Source organism: Dicentrarchus labrax, unplaced genomic scaffold (assembly GCF_905237075.1).
Source record: "Dicentrarchus labrax unplaced genomic scaffold, dlabrax2021, whole genome shotgun sequence".
In the NCBI taxonomy this organism is placed as follows: domain Eukaryota; kingdom Metazoa; phylum Chordata; class Actinopteri; family Moronidae; genus Dicentrarchus; species Dicentrarchus labrax.
Genome location: NW_026136711.1, coordinates 2,560,561 through 2,588,330, shown reverse-complemented (window position 1 = coordinate 2,588,330; position 27,770 = coordinate 2,560,561). Strand labels below are relative to the sequence as shown.

General features: G+C 40.8%; 1 protein-coding gene across 9 annotated transcripts in view; it reads right to left on the bottom strand.

Moving 5' to 3' along the window:
• gabbr1b (gamma-aminobutyric acid (GABA) B receptor, 1b) overlaps window positions 1-27,770 on the bottom strand; it is a 208,046-nt gene that overhangs the window by 103,039 nt on the left and 77,237 nt on the right. For 8 of the 9 annotated variants that reach the window (XM_051415258.1, XM_051415262.1, XM_051415260.1 and 5 more), the window contains one exon: window positions 7,782-7,942. In XM_051415258.1, coding sequence (XP_051271218.1) covers window positions 7,782-7,942 — 161 coding nt within the window. Of the gene's footprint in view, window positions 1-7,781; window positions 7,943-8,567; window positions 8,932-27,770 lie in introns of those variants that run through there. The other variant, XM_051415264.1, reaches the window with a different exon arrangement.

The window sequence follows — 27,770 nt, the reverse complement described above, 5'->3', positions numbered from 1 at the left end:
ACAGAATCCATTCCTATGGAGTTCAAGGAGGCTGCTGAGGCACGTGCTGGATTTAGGGATGCATCGATCCACATTTTTTCACTTCCGATCCGATCCCGATACCTGAATTTTGATATCGGCCGATACCAATACTATTCCGATACCAGAGCTGTGTTTGCTTTAATATTGTTATTATCATTATTGTTGATTTTATATGAGGCTGAAATAAACTCCTCTCAACAGGCAAGTATGATATGTACGTATGTATGCATGTATGTCCCAAAAGGCAACTTGAGGTAAGTATAAGGTCAGAAAAGGAAGTCAGAAAAACAGGAAATCCTGTTAACAGGAAGAATCCCATTCTGAAAACAAATATGCAACTGTAAGGGTTTCAAATTGATTGTCATGTCAATATTTATTAAATTCCCAAAATGTCAAATATTTGAGTCTTGAAATATAAGAAAAGTGCAATAAGTGTAAACATCTTACACACACACACACACTATCAATAAAACAGTGTGCATCTGAACAGCACAAATTAAGTACACTGGCTCTTGTAGCATCAAAAAATCAAGGTTTTAAAATGTCAATTATCTGAAATATAAGAAAAGTGCAATAATCCCTTTAGCTTTCCCATTGTCTGCCTGGAGTTTACCTTGTTTTTGGAATGACTCCAGAAGTGATTCCTGACAGCCCGCCTAAAAAATCCTCGTGCTGTTTCGTGCGGTGCTTTTTTAAATGTTTGATTGCGTTCATAGTGTTGTACGACACGAGGGAGCTTCCGCGTCTCTGAATTACGGCTTTGCAAATATTGCATTTTGCTGTCTGCGGTGTTTCCAGTGTAAAGTATTTCCACACAGCGGACATGTTGGCTAGGCACAATGTTGCTCAATGCTATCCTGCTAGCTGGCTGCAAACTGCGGAATGGATTTCCTGAGCGGAGGCGTGTCTCATAACTCTGTGTCTCATTGAGCCGCGCCTCCGTTCAGGAAATCCATTCCACAGTTTGCAGCCAGCTAGCAGACTGGCCGGCAGGAATCACCTGTGGAGTCATTTCAGCAGACAACGTTAAAGTGCAGACATGGCTCATGGATATCGGAAATCTGCGCAGGTTGGATCGGGAAATTCCGATTTGTGAATTACGCTCATATCGGTCCCGATACCGATACTGGATCGGATCGGCCCCATCCCTAGCTGGATTTCCTCTCCTCACCTAATGACCCTGTGTCAACAGGCTTGGCAACAAGCGGCTTGGAGAAAGCTGCCCTCTTCAGTCCTGAATCAAATAGATTAGTTGCTAAAGTGGGATCACAGTAATCTGGAGCTGCGTTCCTCACAGCTGACTCATTGATTAACCCTGGCACTCATGGGAAATCTCATTCAACACATTCAAATGAGATACTGTAGCTGCTATATCTGGTACCATCCCATCATCCTCCCATCATCAGCCCTCTCTGAACCTTTGGGACCTGCATTCAACTTTTAGCACCATGGGGCTCGGACAAACATTTAATCATCTTTATCGTCCAATCTCGGGGAAGAATTTTTCAGCTCTGCTCACCACCTGATGATGCAGGCTTATGTTTTTTTTTGGCCTCTTGGCATCGCAGCGTGCAGTGCTGGACCACTCAGCAGGAGATCCATCAGAGCATGTTCAATGTGATGTGCAGCTGGCCTGGCAGAGTGGTGGAGCAGAGGTCTGTGATCGATGAGTGCTCTGGCCACCACTTCTTACATTTGACTAACAGCGCTCAATATGGCTTTCTCACACGGACAAGCTTAAATCCCCCAGCCATCCATCTGCTCCTGTTTGTGAAATGATACTAGGTGCATGATCTTGCCTATTTTCTTGGTGCCAAATCTGTGTTTGTTTGAACGGCAGTTGTCTCGGTTACTGTTGTCATGCCAACCTCTACACCCCCTTATTTCTGACTCCCCCCCCCAAGAGAGCAACTCAAACCAATCAGAGTGATACTTTAAAAAAAATCACCAGCCTGTCATTGTGCACTTAACTCTTTATATATTCTGTTTTTGTGTGTGGGGTGTGTGTGTGTGTGTGTGTGTGTGTGTGTGTGTGTGTGTGTGTGTATTGGTCTGTAGTGTGTGGAGAGGCTCAGGTGAGAAGAGGCAGAATGAGACAGTTTTGAGAAACACAGAACATCCTATCTAAAATAGCTAAAAAACAAGATAAACATTGTGTTTTCAGTTAACTTCAATAATTTCTTCATTAAAGCCATCAACCTGTCTGTTAGACCCCATCCCAACTAGTCGTACCCTTAATTTACTAGATATGATCAATCTTTCTTTATTGTCAGGATATGTACCACAGTCCTTTAAAGTAGCTGTAATTAAACCCCTTCTTAAAAAGTCCACTCTTGACCCAGGGGTTTTAGCCAACTATAGACTGATTTCTAACCTCCCCTTCCTCTCTAAGATTCTGGAGAAAGTAGTCGCCAAACAGTTGTGTGACTTTCTACATAACAATAGCTTATTTGAGGATTTTCAGTCAGGATTTAGAGTTCATCACAGCACAGAGACAGCTCTGGTTAAAGTTAATAATGACCTTTTCATTGCTTCCAACAATGGGCTTGTCTCTGTACTTGTATTATTAGATCTTAGTGCTGCATTTGACACCATTGACCATGATATTCTTTTACAGAGAGTTGAGCATCAAATTGGCATTAAAGGAACTGCACTAAGCTGGTTTAGGTCATACTTATCAGATCGTTCTCAGTCTGTACACGTTAACGATGAATCTTCCATAAATACTACAGTTAGTCATGGAGTTCCACAAAATTCTGTACTTGGACCAATACTATTTACTTTATATATGCTGGCAGCTGTGGTGCAGAGGCAGAGCGGGTCGTCCCCTAATCAGAAGGTTGTTGGTTTTCGATCCCCGGCTCCTCCTGCACACATGTCGAAATATCCTTGAGCAAGATACTGAACCCCAAACTGCTCCCGATGCTGTGCATCAGTGTGTGAATGTGTATGAATGAGTTAGTTTCTGTTCGATGGGCTTTGCCATCACTGAGTGAATGTGTGCGTAAGGGTAAAGTGTGAAAGGTGGTTGGAAGACTAGAAAGGCGGCTATACAAGTACAGGTCCATTTACCATTTACCATTACCATATAACGCTCCAATTATATGCTTCCTTTAGGCAACATTATTAGGAATCACTCCATTAATCGAGCCCGATGTAATTAATCAATTATCTAAATTACAAACATGTCCTAAGGACATAAAATCCTGGATGAGCTGCAATTTTCTGATGTTAAACTCAGAAAAAAATTAAATTCTTGTACTTGGCCCCAAAAACCTCAGAGACTCATTGTCTAAAGATATAGTTACTCTAGATAGCATTACCTTGGCCTCTAGCACCACTGTCAGGAATCTTAGAGTTATCTTTGATCAGGACATGTCATTTAATTCCCACATAAAGCAAACCTCTAGGACTGCCTTCTTTCATTTACGTAATATTACAAAAAATTAGACACATCCTGTCACAGACGGATGCAGAAAAACTAATCCATGCATTTGTTACTTCTAGGCTGAATTACTGCAACTCCTTATTATCAGGCTGCCCCAATAAGTCCATTAAGATGCTCCAATTAATTCAGAACGCTGCAGCACGAGTACTGACAGGTACTACGAAAAGAGATCACATCTCTCCTGTACTAGCTTCTCTGCACTGGCTCCCTGTAAAATTTAGAATAGAATTTAAAATCCTCCTCCTCACCTACAAAGCTCTTTATGGTCAGGCCCCTTCATATCTTAAAGACCTCATAGTACCCTATTACCCCTCCAGAACACTGCGTTCTCACAATGCAGGGCTACTTGTGGTTCCTATAGTCTCAAAAAGTAGAACAGGAGCCAGAGCCTTCAGCTACCAAGCTCCTCTCCTGTGGAACCAGCTTCCAGTTGTGGTTTGGGAGGCAGACCCCAACTGGTCGAGGCAGACGACCACCCACCTAGAGCCGAAGGATCTGTCATAGGTTACTGCCTCTTAAAAGGCAGTTTTTCCTTGCCCCCGTCGCCAAGTGCTTGCTCGTGGTGGTACTGTTGGGTCTCTGTAAATGTTTAATGAGTTTGGTCTAGACCTTGGCGGCTGTGGCTCAGAGGCAGAGCAGGTCGTTCCTCAATCTGAAGGTTGTGGGTTCGATCCCCGGCTCCTGGTGCCACATGTCGAAGTATCCTGAACCCCAAATTACTCCTGATGCCATGCATCAGTGTATGAATGTTAGTTTCTGTTTGATGGACTTTGCCATCACTGAGTGAATGTGTGTGAAAGGGTGAATGTGGCACATAATGTAAAAGCGCTTTGAGTGCTTGGAAGACTAGAAAGGCGCTATACAAGTACAGGTCCATTTACCTGCTCTATTTGAAAAGTGTCCTGAGATAACCTCTGTTATGAATTGGCACTATACAAATAAAATTGAATTGAATTGAAGTGACTAATGACAAGTTTTAAATTTGGTCGAGTGAAAGTGCTGCAGCCACAAAACGAGCTACAGCAGCGTCCTTCTGGGCAATTGCACATCGTCGTCAAGTCCATTAAGGGTGCTTGTTTTTGCTACGGACAAGCTCTGATTGTTATTTTAAGTATCTGACAACATTATGGAAATTAATCTACAGAGAGATGAAGGCGATCAGGATTATTTTTTTAAATATGTGACAGTCAATGATATCGTGGACACAGTACTTTTTAAAATAAAATAAATAAAGATAACCATCTTTCTCTAATCTTAACTTTGTTTTCTGATAGCCTAAAACTAACAGCACATGAGATTAGGAATGTAACAATATATTGTGAGCAGCACCGCAACACAAACAAATGAGGGCCCCTCCGCAGCTAACGCCTTAAAGAGCTGGCATTACATAGAGAGAATACTTGTTTGTTGGGGGCACACCGGTCTCTCTCACACAGGCTCCGGGGCAGAAAAAACTATTGTGAGCAACTTTATGCAAATGAGGAGAGGACCACATGACGCCTGTCTACCAGAATGCATTGCACAGCTGTTTAGTTAGACAATGAATGGGAAGTGTGGAAAAGACTGATTCTGTGCATGTGGAATAATGTGACTTTTTAACATCTAACATCAAACTACTTTCTAAGTCTCTGTTTTCCTGCACAGATAACATCTGCATTTAAGCTGCTGTTGTGACGTTTGGAGTTCAGGTTGAATGGAAGCAACCGAATGAATCGTGAACGTTTTTAAGGTGACCAGACAGGAAGCCATTAGCAGAGTGTGGTCATGTTTGAACATGTATAGCTGCTGTTCTTATGCAAACACACACAGATGCAGTTGTTACGTCAACATCATGTGGGAAAAGTAATCACAGTGTGGAGATGAAAATAAAAAAGCCACAGTTAAGCAGATCACCTATGTGGACTCAAAGATATGAACATGATCAGTAAATAGGAGGTGCATAAATCAGAAATTAGAGGGGAAATCATCAAATCAGTAAGAGGGACTTTTTACAACCTGGCAAACCAAGTTGTTGTCTTCTTTCTCTTGACTGTTTCAATTTTTTTTTGTAGTATGATCCTCCTGTAGTAAATGGATGGTAAATGGACCTGTACTTTGTATTTGTAGAGTGCCAATTCATAACAGAGGTTATCTCAGGACACTTTTCAAATAGAGCAGGTAAATGGTAAATGGTAAATGGACCTGTACTTGTATAGCGCCTTTCTAGTCTTCCAACCACTCAAAGCGCTTTTAGACTACGTGCCACATTCACCCTTTCACACACATTCACACAGTGATGGCAAAGTCCATCGAACAGAAACTAACATTCATACACATTCACACACCGATGCACGGCATCAGGAGCAATTTGGGGTTCAGTATCTTGCTCAAGGATACGTTGACATGTGGCACAAGGAGCCAGGGATTGAACCCACAACCTTCCGATTAAGGAACGACCTGCTCTGCCTCTGTGTGCTATGTGCTGCAGAACAGGAATAGTGGTCAACCGATATGGGTTATTTAATGGCCGATGCCGAAATTTAGAGAGTAGGGCTACAGATGGCTGACATATAATGCCGATATCAAAACAAAAAATATCATGTATAATTATATTTTATTCTATGGGAAATTCAGACATATGTGTACCGCACCACACAATAACCGAGTTACAGTACAGGGTTGACTGATTGAACAGGAACCTGCCTTTTTTTACTGAGTAAGGCCAGTTTATGTATAATTCAATTCAATTCAATTCAATTCAATTCAATTCAATTTTATTTGTATAGCGCCAATTCATAACAGAAGTAATCTCAGGACACTTTTCAAATAGAGCAGGTCTAGACCGAACTCTTTAAAACATTATTTACAGAGACCCAACAGTACCACCATGAGCAAGCACTTGGCGACAAGGGCAAGGAAAAACTGCCTGTTAAAAGGCAGAAACCTAGGACAGATCCTCCGGCTCTAGGTGGGTGGTCGTCTGTCTCGACCAGTTGGGGTGAGAGAGAGAGAGAGATAACAAATGCTCAAGGTCCAGTGTGTAACATTTATTGACAGAAGTGGAATATAATATTCAGAGGTATGTAGGTAGGTTTTAATTAGTGTATAATCACCTGAATATATGAATTGTTATGTTTCTGTTACCTTATAATGAGCCGTTTTTATCTACAGGCACCACGGGTTACCTTTATTGAAGTCCGCCATGTTGAAGCACCATGTTTCAGCAGTCCAAAACGGACAAACCAAATGCCGGCTATAGATTTTTGAATTTTGCTCTTACCATAGTTTCTTTTTCACGCTTGGCATGGCAGGGTGAAGCGAAAGAGTCTGCAACTACACTGCTAAATGCTACTAAATCCTACCTTTGACATCTGTAATGTTACGTTTCCTTTATAATTAGGGATGGGAATCAAGAACCGGTTCCAAATTTTTATGATCCATCAGAATTATGTGCCCCTTTTATCAATGCCAAGTATTTCTGACAGTTACTCACTACAAAACAATGACATCAAACTCACGTGTCTACACTACGGCTGCACCATAAATCCAAATATTATCGTAAGCTGCAAGTTTTTAATAAAGGTCAAATGTGTGAATGTGCATTGTAATGAAGTACTGTAGTGCTGCAGAGATGCCCTGACCTACAAATCTTGATTTGAGATTTAAGAAAACATGTTTGTTTGGTACAAACAAACATGTAAAAGATTATCACTAATCATACGAATCACAAAGTTTTTTTTTTTTTTTTTTTTTTTTGTTTTTTTTTTTTTTTTTTTTTTTTTTTTTTAATAAAAAAAAATAAAAAATTTTTTTTTTTTTTGAAAACCTCTTCCCCCTTTTTTTACCCAAAAAACTGATCAGGAATCAATACTAGAACCGACAAAGATGAGCAGAATGGACAACACTATTGGAATCAAAAAAATCTTATCAGTTCCCATCCCTATGTATAATAACGAAAAGTTATTTTTATTGATGGCTACTGATCTATTAAGCATTGCCTTGATACAATTATTTGAACCTGTTGGGTTCAACTTACAACTCCTTTATAAAAGCTTTGTAGAAAGTGGTAGCTAGTTTTTAAATTCCTAGCTTTGGACAAACCACAATGACTGTTAATTCATGCTCATCTATACTTCATACAGTGAGTTAGAAAACACTTCAAATAATCAAATGAATGAGGACAGCGTGGATGTTTCATAGTCTACAGGAAATTAAACTAAAATCCAACCAGCTCTGATTTTGATCAACATATGCAATAGAGTGAAATACGGAAAGCACTGAGTCTATACTGAGAATGAAACAAACCATGTTAATTGGTTTGTTACTTACTCACCATGCTGTCGTAGTGTATCAGCTCCAGCTCGTAGTCCGGCAGTATGTCGGTCCTGTTATTCACCAGGTCCATGGCCATCTGAGCGGCGGGGAGGCAGGCTTGTCCGCCGGGCCAGCCTCCGCTCATGGGGAACAGGGCTCCGATGTAAAGCTTCTTCTTGCCTAGAGCCGAGCGGGAGCAGGAGAGGAGGACAGTGAGGGTGAGGGTCAGAGAGCAGCGGAGGAGGCCTTGGCAGAGCCGGGCCATGATAGTTGGAGGATGCTGGAGGCTGATTGGGGCTCTGTGAGTTCAGGTTGCTCCTGCAGTAGCCTACTGCCGGAGGCTGAGGCGGACTAACTGTGCGTGGGTCAGGAGGAGCTTTGAATTCCCATGAGCGACACAAGATGATTTTCTCACAGATGGCAGCACATTTAGAATATTAATTTATGGCAAACATAAAGGTTAGTTTGACTGCTTTTCTGTTGCAAAAAAACATATAACAGCTGATAAATAAATAACTTAATATGAAACAATTGAATTCAGCTCATCTGCTCTTCCATGCTTGGATATGAACTTCATAAACCCTCAACTCACTGAATGCAATCAACAAACAGCAGAGGAAGTAGGCTACTGTGATGAACAGAGACCGTTCACACAGGAGAAGGCTGGAGTTGCAAACTAAACTTGAATATTTAATCGATATTTAATCCGGATTTATGATCCGAGGATCTGAAACTAAACTCAGTCTGTTTACAGAGATAACAGAAAGCCTCCCTTCCTCCTTATGCAATATTAACAAAAACCCACACTGAGCTCATGAGGATGAGCATCGTTATGTCCGGATACACTCGTCATCTGCCCTTCCTCAGCCTCCGCCTACGTACAAAGCGCAATACAGGAGCAATGTTAAGGCGGTAATCCGACGCAGTCTAACGACAGAGCGGTCAGTCTGACAGCAAGGTCGATCCGGAGAAGGAGAAGTCGCCACAGTGTTGCTGGAATGCGGTCAGCCCTTCAGGAGGAGAAGACAGACGAATGACGGTACCAGCGCGGAGCTCCGAGTCTGACTGCAGCAGCAGCGTGTGAGGGAGAGGAGGAGGGAGAGATGGAGGGGGAGGTGGAGGAGGAAGAGGAGGAGGGATGTTCAGTCTCTCTGTTTCACAAACCACTTTGAATTTGCAATCCCTTAACACAGCCCCGCTCATTTATCTTCCCTCCTCCCGCTCTCTCCTCCTTCCGCTCCTCCGAAAACAACACCCCCACCTCCGTTTGTCTTTACACATTGCTACACCTACATCGACAAATGGTAAAGTCCAGTTAAAATGAAAAATGACTTTTTAACTCTTTAAGATTGTATCCTCAATCATATTGTAGCACTATTTAAAGCTGCAGTAGGAAACTTTATTTTAAAAAAATACTTTTTTGACATATTTGCTTACACTTCAGGTTCCTCTGGTTAGTGCTCCTAATGATATTTTTTAACGTGATTTACTGAGTTTCCAGATGGACTTGTTGCTAAAAGAAGCTTACTGTCACTTTTTATGACAAGTCCCTCTCTAGCTGCCTGTTTTTTACAGGAAACACATAAATATGCGGAAGAAAATAGCACTCTGATTTCCGTTTCATGTGGACTAAATTTAACCTTCTGGACCTGGTTTTCAGCTGGTCCACAAATAAGTCTCCTTCCTGAGAGCTTTGAATTCTTGCAGTACCATGCACAACAGCAGCACCATTTTATGCCGTGCATCGGTGTGTGAATGTGTATGAATGTGTTAGTTTCTGTTCGATGGACTTTGCCATCACTGAGTGAACGAGTGTGAAAGGCTGAATGTGCCACGTAGTGTAAAAGCGGAAGAGTGGTCAGAAGACTAGAGAGGCGCTATACAAGTACAGGTCCTTTTACCATTTACCAATATTGTCCACTGAAACTCATTCATTCATTTCAATTCAATCATTCAGGGACCAGGGCCGAATTTACACACTATTGCCGGGCTATTCAATTGGCGGCCCCAGGACTGGGACTGGCCCCTGAGGGATTTTGTACCGGCCCTTGGAGTGAAGTGTAGTTATTACATATGACCTTTAAGCCATGGTGGCAAAACAGGTAGAATATCTACCTGTTTCGGCCGGACATATATTTTGGGGGACCACACATGACCAATCAAAGTCGCCCATTCGCGCTCTGACTGCTCTGACTTTCTTTCAAGCCAAGCACGAAGCTTGGCTAACAAGAAAAAATGTCTCTCTCTACCCTTAAAAAAAAGACAAGTTGACTCAGAGAACAGGCAGTTCAACAATGAATGGACAGAAAAATACGCGTTTATTGCTGTTGATGCGAATCCTGTGTGCTTAATCTGCAACGAGTGCCTCGCCGTGTGCAAGTATAATTTGAGAAGGCATTTCAAGACAACGCATGCTAACTTTTATGCTACTTTCCCACGGGGCTCTGCTGCTCGGAGGCAGAAGATAACAGGGCTTACATCTTGTTATGAGCAAAGACATCACATTTTGTTTCGGGCCTGTACGGATCAAGAGAGAGCAACTACGGCATCGTTACGAGTGGAATGGATATTGGGCAAAAAGAAAAAGCCATTTACAGACTCAGAGACTGTCAAGGAGTGTATGCTGGCATCCATTGAGGAGGTGGTAACAGATGATAAAAGCCGAAAAAACATTATCGATTGGATCAAGCAAATTCCAATTTCTGACACGTCAAATATGAGGAGAGTCGAGTCCCTTGCATCGGACGTTTTCAAGACGCTTTTGGACAAGCTGTGGAAGGCCGAGGTGATGTCTTTGGCCGTGGATGAGTCGACTGATAACAGTGATGTTGCACAGCTGATTTCGTGAGGATCTGCTTGGACTAATTCCCATGGAGAGGCACACTACCGATGAGATTCTCTTCACCAAAATTTCTTCATTCTTTGAGGAGAACAACTTGGATTTGGCGCGCGTCAACATGCTGGTGACGGATGGTGCGCCCTAGATGGCGGGCAGGGATAAGAGGCTCGCAGGATGGCAGCTGTGACTCCGCAGGTGAGATCTCTGCATTGCCTCATCCACCAAAGCCTCCTGTGTGCCAAGCTCAGTGGTGAGTTAAAAGAGACCATGGACTCGGTCATGGCAATTATAAACTTCATCCGTTGTACCTCCAGTTTACAGCACCGCCTTTTCCGCAAGCTGTTGACTGACATGTCTTCTGAATATAAAGATTTGCTCATTCACAATGACATTAGATGGCTTAGCAAAGGAAACGCTTTGAAACGTGTTTGTGAACTAAGAGAGGAGATTCTGGTGTTTCTCCGGTCTTCAAAATTGAAAAAAGTTTCTGTCTCTGATGGAAAACGATAAGTTTAATGCCGCTGTTTGCTTTTTGAGCGACGTTTTCCATCATTTGAACCAACTCAACATGGAGTTGTAGGGCAGAGATAAAACAGTAGCAGAACTTGTGGAGAAACTTGTGTGGAAACTTCATGCTTCATGCATTGTAACACTGAAATCTATCTCCTCATTGTCAATTGAGGATAACGAGCTGTATAGTTGGTACAGTTATGTGCAATTAAGTGGATGTTTTCTGTTGGTTAATTGCATTTCTCTTATTGTCTGTGTCTCTGATATTTCAACATTGTATTGCCATTTGAATGTAACAATGCCTTAGGCCTATGTGTCTTAGTGCATCACAATGTGCATATGTTGTTCTGCATTTACAAAATAGAATGTATTGATTCCTTCAGTATGTTGTTGTAATTTCTTTATTTGTTCCCATAATTACTCATATTATCCGGCCCCTTATTTTGCCTTAGTTTCATGAACTGGCCCCAATTCCAAATTAATTGAATAGCCCTGCACTCGAATTGAAATATATTTGTTAGTTACAATACTGTAACTAACAAATGTATGTGTGAGAGGAGCACTGGGTTATTAGATTTCTGGTGGCAGTGGCATCTGTCATGTGATAAGCTCACATTGTGAAGGAAGCAGCTGTAAAACAGTGGATATATTGTTATGCCATACATGCCATCCCCTTTGTTATGAAAGGGGATGACTAAAATAAATCCCCCCTGTTAACCTTCCTCCCCCCTCTCCATCCCCTAGTACCAAGGTCACTAACAGGAGGATCCAAACACCGTCCTCTCCCAACCTAGACGGATAAACAATTAATTATTGATCATTTTAAAATTTTGACTAAGCATTTCTATTTTAACCGACACAGGTTTCTTGCCTTTACGGCACTGGTTTAATGGCCCAGGAACCCCACAGAACAACTGCATGCATTGTAAATAATCTCACCTGATGCTACTAAGCCAATCAAATCAGTGCATTCTAACAACCATTACGACTCGAGTCAGTGAGTGAGACACACACACACAGGGGAGAAACAAGACAAGTCGGAGAAATAAGTGAGTCAGAGAAAAGTAATTTCACATGGCGTGCTCTGAAAAGAGAAAAGTTTGAGAACATTCACCTCTACCAAAGGTCAGGAACATCATAAAGTCTAACTGTATTATGAATTCATTGTTTCTTTATCTGACTGAGGTTTGTGCAAGTTAGATACCAGCAGCCTAACTGCTGTGTAATCCTGGTAATTTTATACCTGGAAAGTCTTTGGCTGCATGCACCACTGAAACCAAATAGAGCCCCGCCTCCACACTGTATCCAGTTTTCTCCAGTTCACTATGTAAATATGTATTCATTAGATCTGACCCACTACCTCAAACATCCACTGCTCACTAGACAGGGCCACGGGTTAAAAATGCAGGAGCTACCCTAACCCTAAATTATATTGTGCATTAATGGCGCATATTCCATCTCAAATAATTATTAATAATTAATTAAATTAGCTACCACAAGCTAATTGCCTGTGGCCTTTGGGGCCTTTGAGGGTCTGGGCCCTGGGGCAGTTTCCTCGAACATTGGTAATCCAGTTTTGTTCATGACTCAAATTCAACTAATTTTATCCTATCACAGATATATTGGTGCAGGTGGTCCTGGATGTCTGGTTCCCTTGGCAAACTCTTCAGAGCCTTTATCTGTGTACCCCCCACATGTTTGCACCCTAGGCAACTGGCTTTTTTGTCTGTATCTTGCTGTTAACTGGTGGGCTGCAACCCACTCGTTCTAAATGGTTTTCTGATGTGTGGTCAAAAAAAATATCTTTAAAATGTTCAACTATCTGATTTTGAAAATGTGTGTCAACAGACTTGTTTTTAGGTCTTACTCATTCTGTGTGTAAAACACTGCAAAAAGGAATCTCAAGAAAGTCAAAAAGCCTTGTGAAATGAAATATATATATAAAAATAAATATTTTCTGTCCAAAAATGAAAAAAATAATCTTGAAAAATCTGTTTTTAAGAAAATATATCTAGTTGTGGTGTTCATACTGAGTTTATTATCTGAGTATTATTATGTGCTCTGATCGTAGGGATTACATTTTTATGTAAAAAAATAACATTGCATATGTGTGTTCATATTTATGAAAGCTAATGTGTGTGTACACATTTGAGTGTGCAATGCCAATCTTGGAAGTGTGTGTTTATGTATGAGTGTGTGTAGAGGTATGCAAGGCATTTGGATCTAACAGTAGCATATTAAAATGAATGCAGGGATGAAAATCTGGGTACATTGTAATATTGTATGTTTAAAAAAAGGCCATGATGACATTGTATGTGTTTACTAGCCTATTCATAAAAATATATTTGCTTAAAAATTCTATGAAAGTGGGTTGCAAGATCGGAAAATGTACCGGACTACCAAAACAAAAAAAATGGCAGTCGAGCAGTGTCAATGTCTGAGGTCATTTAGAAACAGTTTGTTCACCAGAGAGCAATGCCTTCCTCACCACATATCTTGGTCACCATTCTTTAATAAACAAATTTAGGGGAGCCTTATAAATATTTGTTGTTTATGTAATGTGTTAACCTTAAAAATATCAATATATATTGATTTATACTGACATTGTTAACTGTTTTTAAACTACAAAATAACCTTATCAGCAGTACAACATCCAGAATTGGCCAGGCTCTAATGAATACAAATAAAAAACTGTTAATAGACAAAAGAAAAGAAATCTCAATTCAAGGTCTACTTACTCCAGAGCTTTAAACCCCATCTCACTGTCTTCATCAGAAGATGTAGATAGCTCAGTTGCAACTGTCAAGTCATCCAAGAGTTTGTAAACTGATCTTCGCTGTATTTTTTTTTGTTTGTATTAGTATTATTAGTACTTTCATCAGTCATGTCACTATTAGTAAAATTATTTTGTCAAACCACTATTTCTAAGGACATGCTGAAAAATGTATCATGATAAAATGTTTAATTTCAGTCAATATTGATAATTATTGTTGTTTCATAATTTTTAATGACATATTTTAATAAAGACCAGATGGAAAAAGGTTGAATTTACCTTCTTTATGCATCAAGGCACACAGATAATAATTCAACATTAATGTTTTGTCATACAGTGTTGTTGCAGAGTATCTCTGCATCGTGGACTGTCTGTGGATTACCAGATTATCAGATGTAGATGGTGACTGAAGACATGTTGAGTTCTCCAAAGGGTGATTCACTCTGAGCACACTCCATTATCAAAAGATATGAAAGGCTGTTTATGAGCCAGGGTGTATTCATTATGTGCTTTCATCGTGGTTTGCATTTACTGCCTTTATTGATATCAATATTCTATTGAACAATTTTGTTATTGCAATTGCTGAAGTGTCTATGGCTGATATATATTGCCTATCCCACCACCCCACAAAAAATAACTTTCATTCTTAAAAACATTTATGAACTGTTTGTAAAAACATTTAGTTATTGTTTTGTTTAATATGCTTTAAAGCTGCAGTAGGTATTTTTTTTTATTAAAAAAAATTTTAAAATTTGCTGAAACTTTCACTATATCCTTAGCTCTGATTGGTTGGTTTTGTTCAGGCCCAGTGGATTCTTACAAACACCATTGGGAGCACTTGAACGAGCCAGAGGAACCTGATTTTTTCACAGATTATCTGTCTCATGTACCACTGTCAAAACACAGTTCAAGATAAAGATTTTTATATAAGTAAAAAGACAGTTTTTGTCGTATGCTAGTGTTTTATTTGCAAAATATGTATGATATCCTAAAAGGTGGAAAAATTCTCAAATGGAAAGGTGATTAAACAGTTGGTAGGAAAGAAATTGGGTTGTTATTGTGGCACACATCTTTACTTGTTTAACATTTATATCTATTCAGCTCTTTCATTGTTGTCTTCTTCATAAGCCAATACAATCTTTCCATTTAGCAAAGCACATTTCAGAGATCTCATTGAGCCATAGTGAATCATGCTCTGCCTCTCCCCCACATACTCCTACATTTACACGTTTCTTTATTACGGTATCTTCCTGAGAGTGGTGATGCCTTTCATTTAGTCCCTGTGTGTGTGTGAGTGTATCTTTAATTATGTATCAGCACAGTGATGGGCTGACACCAATCCTTCTTTCTTTACTCTCATATTTGCTTAGTTTTTTCTTCTCATTTCTAGAAGCCAAAGAGACACTGCTGTTCTTTTCTTCTATCTGCTATTGCGCAGCATGATGTCTATCTCTCTCTGCTCGGTCCCATTTCCATTTCCAGGCACAGCTCTCTACCTGACCAGCTCTCATTTTCTCGGGTGGGTTGATATGTATCTCTCTGTGCCTCCTCCTATCGGTTTCGCCATCTCTCTGGGATTATCCATGCTGCTAGAGAATAGAGGCTCGTATGCCTCCCACATCCCTCAGCTCCAGCTCATTTCTATCAAAAAACTGTCCTGTCATTTACTGTGACTTCAGAGCAGACAGCTCCTCACACACAACTTGTTAAACCAGTTTCCATGGACATGAAACTGGAAAAAAGATGCAGTGCTATTATGCCTCCTGATCTGTTTGGAGTGTGTCTTCCCTCAATGAATTTGAACAACCCTTTGAGAGCTGATAAGTGATTCCATAGCTTTATAAATCCTAGGCTAATTTTGTAAAATGCAACACTTAATAAAAGCAGAGCTGATGGTGTTACATTTAAAGAAATTTAATCATGTTCCACTTCTTCAGTGATGCATTAGTCAAGGTCATTTATGTACTATGAACCGTACAAGGAATGATTATGTAAAGATCGGAGCATGGTCATACGCAACCAACTTTACTTGTTATGGCTCCGCTGGGCAAAACTGGATTGTAGCCCCACTCAGTTTACCTCAACTCACTGTGCTGATAGTACCTTAAAACTTCCTTTCTACCGTAAGTTAGCTTGATGCTACACTGATTTGTAATAGGTTGAATGATGTCTGTTATTCCCACTCTGTGCCCTGTACTCCTTTTCTTGCACTGTAATTTTGTGCTCCAGGTTGGTGCTAGCATCATGACAGGACTACAGCTGGGCAATGTAACTGGGCTCCGCAGCTTCTATGGACATGTAGGTAATGGCAGTGGTAAAGAGACCTAAGAGAAAAGCTAAGAAAAGAAAAGGAGCAAGAAGCCACCAGAAAAGGGCGGCAGAGAGGCAGAGCGTGTCGTTCCTTAATTGGAAGGTTGTGGGTTCGATCCCCGGCTCCTGGTGCCACATGTCGAAGTATCCTTGAACAAGATACTGAACCCCAAATTGCTCCCGATGCCAAGCATCGGTGTGTGAATGTGTATGAATGTTAGTTTCTGTTCGATGGACTTTGCGTGTGTGAAAGGGTGAATGTCTCACGTAGTGTAAAAGCGATTTGAGTGGTCAGAAGACTAGAAAGGCGCTATACAAGTACAGGTCCATTTACCAAAAGTGGGACTGGGTTTTAGTGGTTGGCTTAAGAGAGCTTAGTGAAATAAAAGGCTGCAGACAGACGATGAGCTGGCCTTCTTGCTGTTGGACTATTCAGTAATAGTAGCTATGTCTTGTGTTGTTGCACTTACTTGATGTTTGGCTTCGTTAGCAGAGTTGTCAACTAGCTAGTTTCTGATCATAAGTCAGTCCCTCCAGAAAAAAGCGTTTATGTGATCGCATGATTCAATGCCTAATCAGCCAAAGTCTGCATATTTATGCGGGGGCCGCATTTTTTCAAATACGCTTCACTTTCGCCGCATAAATTGCAGATTTCCGCGCAAAATATGCAGGGCTTGCAAGATGTCATAATCCCCGCATTTTCGTTGCAAAAAAGTCACATATATCTTAGCAGAAAGTTTAAAAATATTGCGTTTACTTCACACAAGAGCAGCCATTTTCCCCTGTTGCCATGGGAACGTTATGAAGTAACGTAATTACGCGACGTGAACTTCATCGAAAAGCTGCAAACCCCGGGGTGAAGTTCCAGCAATTTCATTGCATAAAATTGCATAAATTGCCACATATTCCATTGCGTTTTTTAAGAAAACGTGCCGCATAATCAAGGATTTTGGCCCGCAACAATCACTAAAAAATTCCGCGTTCCTAACAAATTACAGCTGTCCATATTTACCAAAGTGGGATTGCAACTGGGGACGCCAAATCGCAAAAAGAAAATCCCAATTTTATTTTATTTTTTGCCGTGGACTTGAAAGAGGTATCAAGTATCTTTTTTTTTTGTTGGTAATTCTAGTATTGTATCAAAGTTTAAAATTCTGTTAAGCTCACTTGGAATTATGTTCATATTATATATATATGATATATAGGTTATTTTTGGAACTGTAATGATCCTTTTATAACATAAACACAATTGTTTTCTAACCTCAACCATACTCAGTGCCTGAATTGGACCAAAAAAGGTGCTAGTACCCCAATTCATCTCAACCCTGACCCTAAACACAACATGTCGGTGACCTTGGTGGTGGGCACAGCCACACTGACAAAACTCAGAAGTACTGCCACTGTGTACTGGTGAGTACTGGCCCGTTTGACCACATGAACTGTAGAAAGAAATTATTTGGAGAAGTTGGCATTGAATTTAATGTTGCGTCTTCTGTATTTAGGCAACTCTCATCACTTGGTTACAGTTAGAGAAAACTCCTCATCTTGAAAAAATTGAAAAAGTCTAATTCTTTCAATATTTTTTTTGTCAATATTTAACCAAAACCACAATATTTAACCTAAACTAACCTTATTTTAACAAAGGGCTTTGGGAGCCTAAACCAGGACAGGTTTAGGAGGACAGACCCTATCCTGACCCACATTGCAAAATTGGTCTGGCACAGTGAAGGCCCACACAGCCCAAATACAGCAATGAAATATGTCCACAGGTGGTCCAGATCTGGTATCATAATGACATTTCCATATCACAGCAAACTGTATGACCAAAACTGGCCCTATGTTGGACCAGACAAGTTTCAGATGACAACTTTGGCTAAACCATAACAAAGCCACTTCATTAATACACATTAATTAACATAGCTTTCCCCAGACAAATGTCTGCCCTCTTCCCGAGGTCCTTATTTTCCTCTCAGCTAGTAGTCTACTAGCCAGAAACATGAACCCGGAAATGCTGAGTAACCCAAGGTTTTATGTTAGAAATGTAAAGTATGGTTCCCCAAAATATAGATGCCTTCAAGCAGTTTTCAACCAGTTTCTTCCCTAAAGATCTCTCATTTAATTCTGTGCCTCCTGATTGTATTTATCTGCTTATTTTAGGCAATTAAGTTCAGGAGTCACTAACGTTTGTCCAGTTGTTATCCATCCTTGTTTATATATTAATCAATGTGTGTGTGTGTGTGTGTGTGTGTGTGTGTGTGTGTGTGTGTGTGTGTGTGTAACAAGGGTGTATTTGATAGTATAGTTTTTTTAAACTTCCTAATTAGTGTAAACCTAACAAATAGTAATTGCTTACATGACATGATACACTACATCTTCCTACTCTGAAAATGAACTCTAATGACATTTTGAACAATGTTAAGGTAAAAAAAGAAACTATCAGGCCCAGTTTTGTTAAGTAGAACACTGGATCAAACTGCTGTGATGGTTCATGTTCATCTCTCTCGGTTATTCCTTTCTTCTTCTTCCTCTGTCTTCTCCTCGCTGTCTTTATTTCTCCCTTCTCTCCTCTCTAACCAAGTTTTACATTTCTATATTTGCCCAAGCACTAAAGCCCTGCGGGGTAGCTTCCAAACAGCATCACATGTGACATGTTACCATTACTTACGCTGCTGCTGTGCTCCAGATTCTCTCCAGTGCAGCTGCATAAAGCAACGTTCTAATCTATGTACAGTATATATGCATGGCAGCACTCAGGAAAGCTCATATCCATGACAGGCTGAAAGTGAGTCAAGACCAGTTCCAGAAGACAAACAAGTCAAGACTGATACTAGACCAGCATGGCTGTATGAACCTACTAGGGCAAAGGTAGGACTGCTGTTACAGTATAGCAACAAAAAAAACCTTATCCTAGAGGTGGCAGATCAGAACACACTCATGAATCGTTGAGCAATTCAGCAAATTTTTCAATTTAAAACTGCAGTAAGTAACTTTTATAAAACTAACTTTTTGTCATTATTCCTGAAATTTGCATGGCTGTGGCTTAGAGGCAGAGCGGGTCGTCCACTAATCGAAAGGTTGTCGGTTTGATCCCCGGCTCCTCCTGCCACATGTCGAAGTATCCTTGAACAGATATTGAACCCCAAATTGCTCCCGATGCTGAGCATCGGTGTGTGAATGCGTATGAGTGTGTTAGTTTCCGTTCAATGGCCTTTGCCATCACTGAGTGAAGGTGTGTGAAAGGCTGAATGTGCCATGTAGTGTGAAAGCGCTTTGAGTGGTCGGAAGACTACAAGGGCGCTATACAAGTACAGGTCCATTTACCATTTACCATTTACCATTTTGACAGTAGTACATGAGACACATAATCTTTGAAAAGATCTGGTTCATCTGGGTCATTCTAGCATTGATAATGGCATTTGCAAGAATCCACTGGGCCTGGATGAAAACAACAAATCAGAGCTGAGAAAAGATGTTTGGGGTTGTAAGCTTGAAGTTGATTTTTGAGCCTCATTCCATGGGTCACAAAGCCTCTGTATTTAATGTCCTGGGAATAAGAGTCTCTTTCTTTGCTTTGATTGGTTGTTTTTGTTTAGGCCCGGTGGATTCTTACTAATGCCATTAAGAGCCCTGTTGGAGCCAGAGGAACCTGATTTTTTCACAGATTATCTGTCTCATGTACTACTGTCAGGATACAGTGAAAGTTTCAGCAAATATGTCAAAATGTTATTTTAATAAAAATTACCTACTGCAGCTTTAAGGACCTACATGTAGTGGATCAGTTTCATTTAAAGCAGTCAGTCATCTTGTGTAGCCTTAATACAGGTCACTGGAAGTCACTGACACAAAATGTCATCCTGCCCATTGGAACAGCAGATCAGAAAAAGCTCATATGGGCCATTATGGTAGGCAATGACAAATCTCTTTTGTCAAAAAGACCTTTTGTCATTTATGAGGACTTGCTGGTAAGGTATGTCCCATTTGAAGGAACTACAACTCAGATATCATTATCAGGAAAAGAGTCAATATCTGTCTACCCTCCTCCACACATTAATCAGTCAATGACTCTGATTAATTTCTACTGCAATTTAACAGATTAGCTGATTTGAATGAGGTTAATGTTGTGAAATTGCAACACAAACAAAACTGTCTGTCTTTGTTTGTATTTCATGCACAGAGGAACAATCTTCCCCTGCTGTCTGTCAAAACTGAGCTGTGTCAGGGTTGGCTGCAAGAGACCACATTGGCATGCAGCTTTCAGCAGAGCTCCAGAGACGAATGTCAGCCATGGTGATGACAGCACAAAAACCAAAATAAAAGATGCTGGGAGAACAAAGCTGACAGCTAGAGCACGCTGCTACAGTATAATGGTCAGCGGCTGGGTTTTTACTGGTCATTAGCTTATTTCGTAAACCCAGGCTCTCTCCCAGTTCGTCAAGTACTGCTGCTTGATCAGTGGCCCTCTATTTCAAAATATGACACTGTAGGTAACCCTTTCTGTCATTTGTGGACATGCAGAGCTCCCGCCTTAGGCGTCATTTATGGACATGCCCACCAGACATAGAATAAAGAGCCATAAAGTCCACATATGGAGGAGTGTGGTGGATGGATGGCTCAAACAAATGCAGGACTTTCACCCAGGTTTGTTTTTGTGTCCCATTTTGTCTCCCTTTGAGTGGTCGGAAGACTAGAAAGGGGCTATACAAGTATAGGTCCATTTACCATTTGAAAGCAAAAGTCAAAGTTAACTTCTTTTAACGGTGATATATATGAGATTCAAAACATTTATATAGCAGTAAACAATACAGCACAGCAACAACAGTATTGGTAATGGCAATCTAGCAGGACCATGGCAGGAGGCTCCACCAGGATCGATAACCTGCGAGACGAGAAAGCACAAGAACTAGCAAGAGCATCATATTGGAGTCATGATGTCACACTTCCCTGCAAATGGTAAACGGACTGTAGCGCCTTTCTAGTCTTTTGGCCCCTCAATGCACTATACACTACATGCCACACTCAGCCAGCAACTGCTCACCAGAACGGAAACTAAACATTCCTACACCGATGCACAGCATTGGGAGCAATTTGGGGTTTAGTGTCTTGCTCAAGGACACTTTGACTGCAGCGATAGGAGGCGGGGATCGAACCTCCAGCTTTCTGATTAGCGGACAACCAGCTCTACCTCTGAGCCACAGCCGCAGAGTGTGGCTATTGCAGCCTCTCTGTGGTTTGTTTACATAGCTGGTCTGCTCCATGTGCAGCTGAGTAAAGCGACTGAACTGCTGTTTTTAACATCTACGTCAGTGAATGAAGGCTTTATTTCCACCGAACCAAAGTTGGTGATTGTTAGAACAGTGGAAAGACTAGCAAAGACATTTTGGGTGAATTTCCTTTTGTTTCTGTCCACTTTGAATGAAGTTACAATGTTATGATAATGATGATGATGATATGCAATGTAAAATTTGCTTTTTTGTCTATGGAGTCGCAAGCTATGGAAATATTACAGCTGTTTCTGGTTAAACAAAATCCTGTCAGTGGCAAAGTGGACGTACTTTGGCGGGTGTATTAATCCCCAAGGATTGGTTTGCTTGTTGCCGATTTCCCAAATATTTTTTTAACTCTATGAACAAAGGATTTATATAGACCAAACCAGTGATGATGATTGTTGTGACTGTGGAAAGACTAACAAAGTCATTTTTTGGGCCTCTTTTTTCATTGCCTTTTATTGGATAGTGACAGCCAAATACAGACAGGAAAGGGCCACAGGTCGGATTCAAACCCGGGCCGCTGCAGCAACTTGGTACATGGGTCACCAGCTCTACCAACTGAGCTAACCAGGCAGCCAACAAAGTAATTTTTGTCTTTGTGTCATATAGTATGGTACATGTCCTAACATAACTTTGCGAAAGGTTATGTGGGGACAGGGTTGTTCTGTTCCTGTCAGGTGGGTTCATGTTGACATGAAATACCAGGATGGCCCAAGGGATTGTTTGCATAACTGAAACCTATTGACATGCCAGACTTTTAGGTAAATTACACCACTTGTTTGTTGATGTGTATAAGTACCAGAGTTGTTCTGTACTTCGGCAAGTTAAATAAACGTATTTAGATCCACAAGTCCTGGTCTCTGACTCATCATTGTGGCATCATTAAAAGACACAACAGTCATAAGTGACTAATGACAAGTTCTAAATTTAGTCCAATATTGAGTGAAAGTGCTGCAGCCACAAAACGAGCTACAGCAGCGTCCTTCTGGGCAATTGCACATTGTCAAAATACGTCCATTAATAGTGCTTGTTTTTGCTACGGACGAGCTCTGATTGTTATTTTAAGTGTCTGACAACATTATGGAAATTAACCTACAGAGAGATGAAGGTCTTACTCAAGGAGAAGTCTCATTCTGAAATCTCTGTAAAAGTGAGGTGACTTGATCAGGAAGTCAACACTTATAATAACAATCTGAGCCAGTCAGTAGCAAAAACAAACACTTTTAATGGATGGATTTTGACAGTGCGCAATTGTGTGCAAGGATTATGTTGTATCCCATTTCACAGCTGCAGCGCTTCCAGAGTGGACCAAATTAAAAACTTGTTTCCACATTAGTCACTGGGACACCAATAGAAAGTAAGAAAATAAGATCCAGTTTGAAAAGTATAGAAGTTACCCTTAAAGTTATTATACTGATATACACAGGCACAATGGAAAAAGCTCTCATGTACACAGACTTGTACACACAGTATGAGATAATAACATGCAGTAAGTGCTACAGTAACCACAAGCAGGCACTTACTTTCCACCTGAGATGCTGAGCCTATTGCTGTATGAAACAAATGCAACTGACACAGCCATTAAACTAAACTACTTTTGTTACCGGAGGAGGTGGCTTAAGGTAAAACCTTAATTACCAGATTGGGTTGGCTTCACACAGCAACTTTCTGAAGACAGGAAGTGCTCTTTACCCCCCATCCACCACCCACCCCCAATGGACCCTCATGCCTCACATATGGCAGATGTGGCTGACATCTGTTAATGACAATAATGAAAGTGGCTGAGCTTGTTATGTGTGAGGTTTTTAAACAGATGCGTTTGTGAATGGAAGAGGAAGGATCTTTATGTGCTTGCTTGTGCGATGGTCCTGATTGGACTCTAGGAGCTGCAGGCTACATCTGATATTCATGGGCTTTCTGTCCCCGACTCAGCAGTTAGCCTTTAGGGTTGTTCTAAAATAAAGCACAGGCTTAAAGTGACAATGAGATTAGAGAGAAACATCCAGAGCCTGGGGTTTTAATCCCAGTCAGATAACACATCTTACTTTATTACTAATTTCCGTTAATGTAGTGCACTCAGCAGAGAGGACCACCGGTGCTGCCATAGAGCTGTTAATTCTTATTATAAAGTAACGTTGTAGTAATAAAAATATCCTGCAATAGAAAGTTGATCCAAATAAATAAAAAAAAACAAGAAGGCGGCACGCAGCCTAAAAGTGAGCAGTTGTGTCCTATTTTGAGGTCAGTCCATCTCTCCTTTGGCAGCCAAAAGTGCCCAGCAAGCCTCATTAACATTTCACACCATCTGCATCATATTAGGACAAAAAAGGGACAAATCTGGTCTTGAGACCCCTTTTCCTCTGGCATTCTGCTGCTGAATGGCATCGCGGACATTTTCGAAAGCAGGTTTCTTCACCGCTGCTAGGCCTCAATCGATTCTCCAGGGCGCTGTGATTGATCGCGTGGGTTGCCAGGTCACACTGGGCAGCATGTTTGGCTGCACAGGTTGCTAAATCACTGCAGGGCAACACAATTGGCTCAACACGCTGCCAAGATCCTTGCAGGCAGAGGGATGTGCTGGTGGAGAGTGAGAGCTAAAATTACCACTCAACACTGAGAAATACGCATACTACAGATTTCTTTCCAACAACAAGAGCGTGTCTGCCTTAAAAGACAAATAACGCTCTTAAAGACTTGATATGTACACAGTTGTAAACAATGCATAAGCTACTCCCTTAAAATATTGAAAGAAAAATATTCCCATATAAAATATTGAAATTGGAAATAGAATTTAACATTACTTAACTAACATTAAGAAAAACTGCCAAACATGTAGTATAATGACCACACTGTTTATACAGTAATTTGAATTGTAGTCATACCATAGCCTTATGATATAAAACCTCTGCTACTTTAATTTCATTTAGACTCTGGACTAATCCCTATAAATCCATATTATATATTCCTCAATTACCTCCATTGAAATGGGGGATTTAATTGTACCCTTTGTACAATTTACAAAAATGCATCATCTCAAACTATTAGTTCATTAGTTTAAACTATTATTGCTTGTCAGATGTGGTAACGAGCAGCACTGGTATACCCCAAGGAACTGTACTGTCACCGTTCCTGTTCACCCTCTACACCTCTGACTTCTGCTTCAACTCTGGAGCGTGCCACCTACAGAAGTTCTCTGATGACTCCTCCATTGTCGGCTGTATCTCAGATAATAGGGAGGAGGAGTACGGAGACCTGATTGAGAACTTCATTGGATGGTGCGACAGGAACCACCTACAGCTCATCACAGGAAAAACCAAAGAGCTGGTGGTGGACTTCCGGCAGAGCAAGAGGACCCCCTCCCAGTTGAGATTAGGGGGGAGAAGGTAGAGATGGTGGACACCTACAAGTTCCTGGGGGTGACACTCAACAATAAACTGGACTGGACAGATGACACTGAGGCCCTCTACAGGAAAGGACAGAGCAGGCTGTTCTTTCTGAGGAGGCTCAAGTCATTCAACGTGTGCACTCGGCTACTATGGATGTTCTACCAGTCTGTAGTGGCCAGTGTCCTCTTCTTTGTGGTGGTCTGTTGGGGGGAGGCAACGGCACTGGGGGTGCCAACAAGCTTAGAAGGCTGGTGAGGAAGGCCAGCTCGGTGGTGGGGATGGAACTGGACAGTGTGGAGGCTGTGACTGAAAAGAGGATGAGAGGGAAGCTGAAAGCCATCATGGACAACCCTTCTCATCCTCTCTACACTGAGCTCAGGCAGCTCAGGAGCACTTTCAGCCACAGACTGACCCAGCCCCGAGCCTCAAAGTGGTTTGGAGGCTCGTTTGTACCATCAGCCATCAGACTCCACAATGCCACAGCTCCCAGTACCACCAACCCCTGCAGACAAAGACTGGTTTAAAACTCTTACCTACAACGCACTTTAGTAGTTTAGTAGTTTTAGTTTAGTTTTAGTCAAGTTAAATTTTCTGCTTATATTTTACACTCCATGTCCTACTTGAACAATGCATAGTGTACATACTTTAATTTATAGTTTTCTATCTTCTAATATTAATAATATTAGTAATATTTTTATTGTGATATTCTTTGTTCTCTGTTTTTGCACTATTTTGCCCTATTGCTGCTGTGTCAACTGAATTTCTCCTAAGGGGGATAAATAAAGGAATATATCTTATCTTATCTTATTAACTCTTGATCCGTTTGTATCCCCTTCCTTCCTGGATTAAAGATGTACTCTTTATTGCCATTTTATTTCATTATGCCATAATAAGAACATAATAATTAAATTAAATCAAATTAAATATTAAATAGCAGAGAGATGGTGCATAGAAAGATGGTTGCAAAAAGCAGAGCAATTACAAAGACCCAACATTTTTCCTTAGGAGACCCATTTATTTTTAGTAAACTGATGACTTTTGACTCAGGGACATATTGTCACATTATATTTAAAACTGCACAATGAACCCATATAGTGAACTCAGCAACTGAGTGATTTGGATGAATTTTGAGCAGATTATTTTCTGTTTCTGTATTATAAAATGTATTTTTTTAAAAGTCACACATACTTACTAGGCTTCTTTTTTTCTGTGTGTCCTTTGTCCCCTGACCAGAGTCTTAAAAAAATTAACTGGTCGCCGCTGGAGTGAAGTGGGAGATTCGTTAGCCCCCCGCAGGGCAAGCTCATGTCCCCCACAAAATACAGTCCACAATCCAAGATAGTGAATGCCTGTTTTTCTTTACTAGCTCATTGTGTCTCTGTACAGCGATGCAGTTACTCTCATTAAGACTTGACAGGTGATGTTCACTTTACCCAGCAATGACAGCTTTATGCTATTTCCAATGTGGCTCGTGCTGCATTCATGTTTCCTAATTTTGTCGGATACATTTTTTAAATCTACAGTTCCTTGTTGGGTCCAAGCCGTGTCTCCTCCAAAAAGCAAACATGTGAAACAGAAAAGTGAATTCCTAGCTACACTTGCCGTTCCAGTCCTTTTGCTGAAACCACGTAACACAAAAGTTACGATTTTGTTGTTGTTCTTTTGTGTTATATGTACATCGTTTGGATGATGTGTCCCCAATCTGTACTTCCAATTTTTCCTCCAAAGACTTTAAAGAAAATTGATTAGAAAGTAAATAATCCACCTCGTTCATGTTCATGCTAACGCCCTTAATTGCCACAATTGCTCACTTCCCTCTCTCCATGTTCTACTACGAACTAGCCTCACTGTACTGTAGGCTACGTGCGCTGTGATTGGTCAAAGGTCACTGGCTTTGGGCTGAATGAATTTAGCCCAAATGGGCAGCAAATGAAGGGGGCGTGTCACAACACCTGTCTATCAAAATTGAATGAAAGTTTACTCTACTTGGCTTGGGATGTAAAAATTAAGCCCATTCACAGGAATACCCCAAGACATATCGTATATACTGGGTTTTTTCTGTCCCTGTTGCTGCTGTAGGTTCCACCAAAAAAAAGTTTTTATTAATAGTTTTTCATCTTTACTGTAAAAGATAGTGAGGGCTTGGCCTGTTAGCCCATATATACCAGCCGTCCCTGTACATATGTATATAAAAAAATTGCAAGTATTCACATTTTGTGTTAGTGGAATGTAACAAGGTTGTAAGTAGAGCTTCAAAATGCAAAAAGAAGAAACAGGAGCAAGAGACAAAAAAATAGTAGGCAATTTACTGCGCCATATGGTTTGTTACACAGAACCATCTGTGAAGTAGTTTTTGGATACTGGATGGAAAAGGGCAGGTACTTACAAAAAATACTTGGCAGGAATACTATTGGATGAATACTTGGATGAACCATCTGTCTGACACCTAGCGTCAAGGTTAACATGATCAGGGGAAACCTGGAACAACCAGAATGCATTGGACCAAGTGAATTGTCCATCCAAGGCCATGCCCACTCGCCAACCCCACAAGGTCATTTACTACAAACAGAGCTATGTTAGGCTAAACTCTGATAGTACTGCCGCCACAAACTGGGGCAGTGTATGTGTTGAGCTAGTCTTGAATGGACCTCATCAAAAATGTGTATTGTATGCTTCCACACTAACGTTGCTGTGGTAGTAACAAAACACTGTCACTATTTCACTTACTCTATGATCAGATGTCTGATTCGCCCCACTGGCTTTAGTCCTTTATTCCAGTTTCTTTTCGGGATCCTGAAGTATGTCTCAAGTGTTCCTCTGTCCATATGTGCCTTTGGTTTAACGTTACACAACTGTTGGTGCTTGACTCTCTGCTTCTTTCTCCACACAGCAGCACTGTATGCCTGATTCCAGCATTACTGCA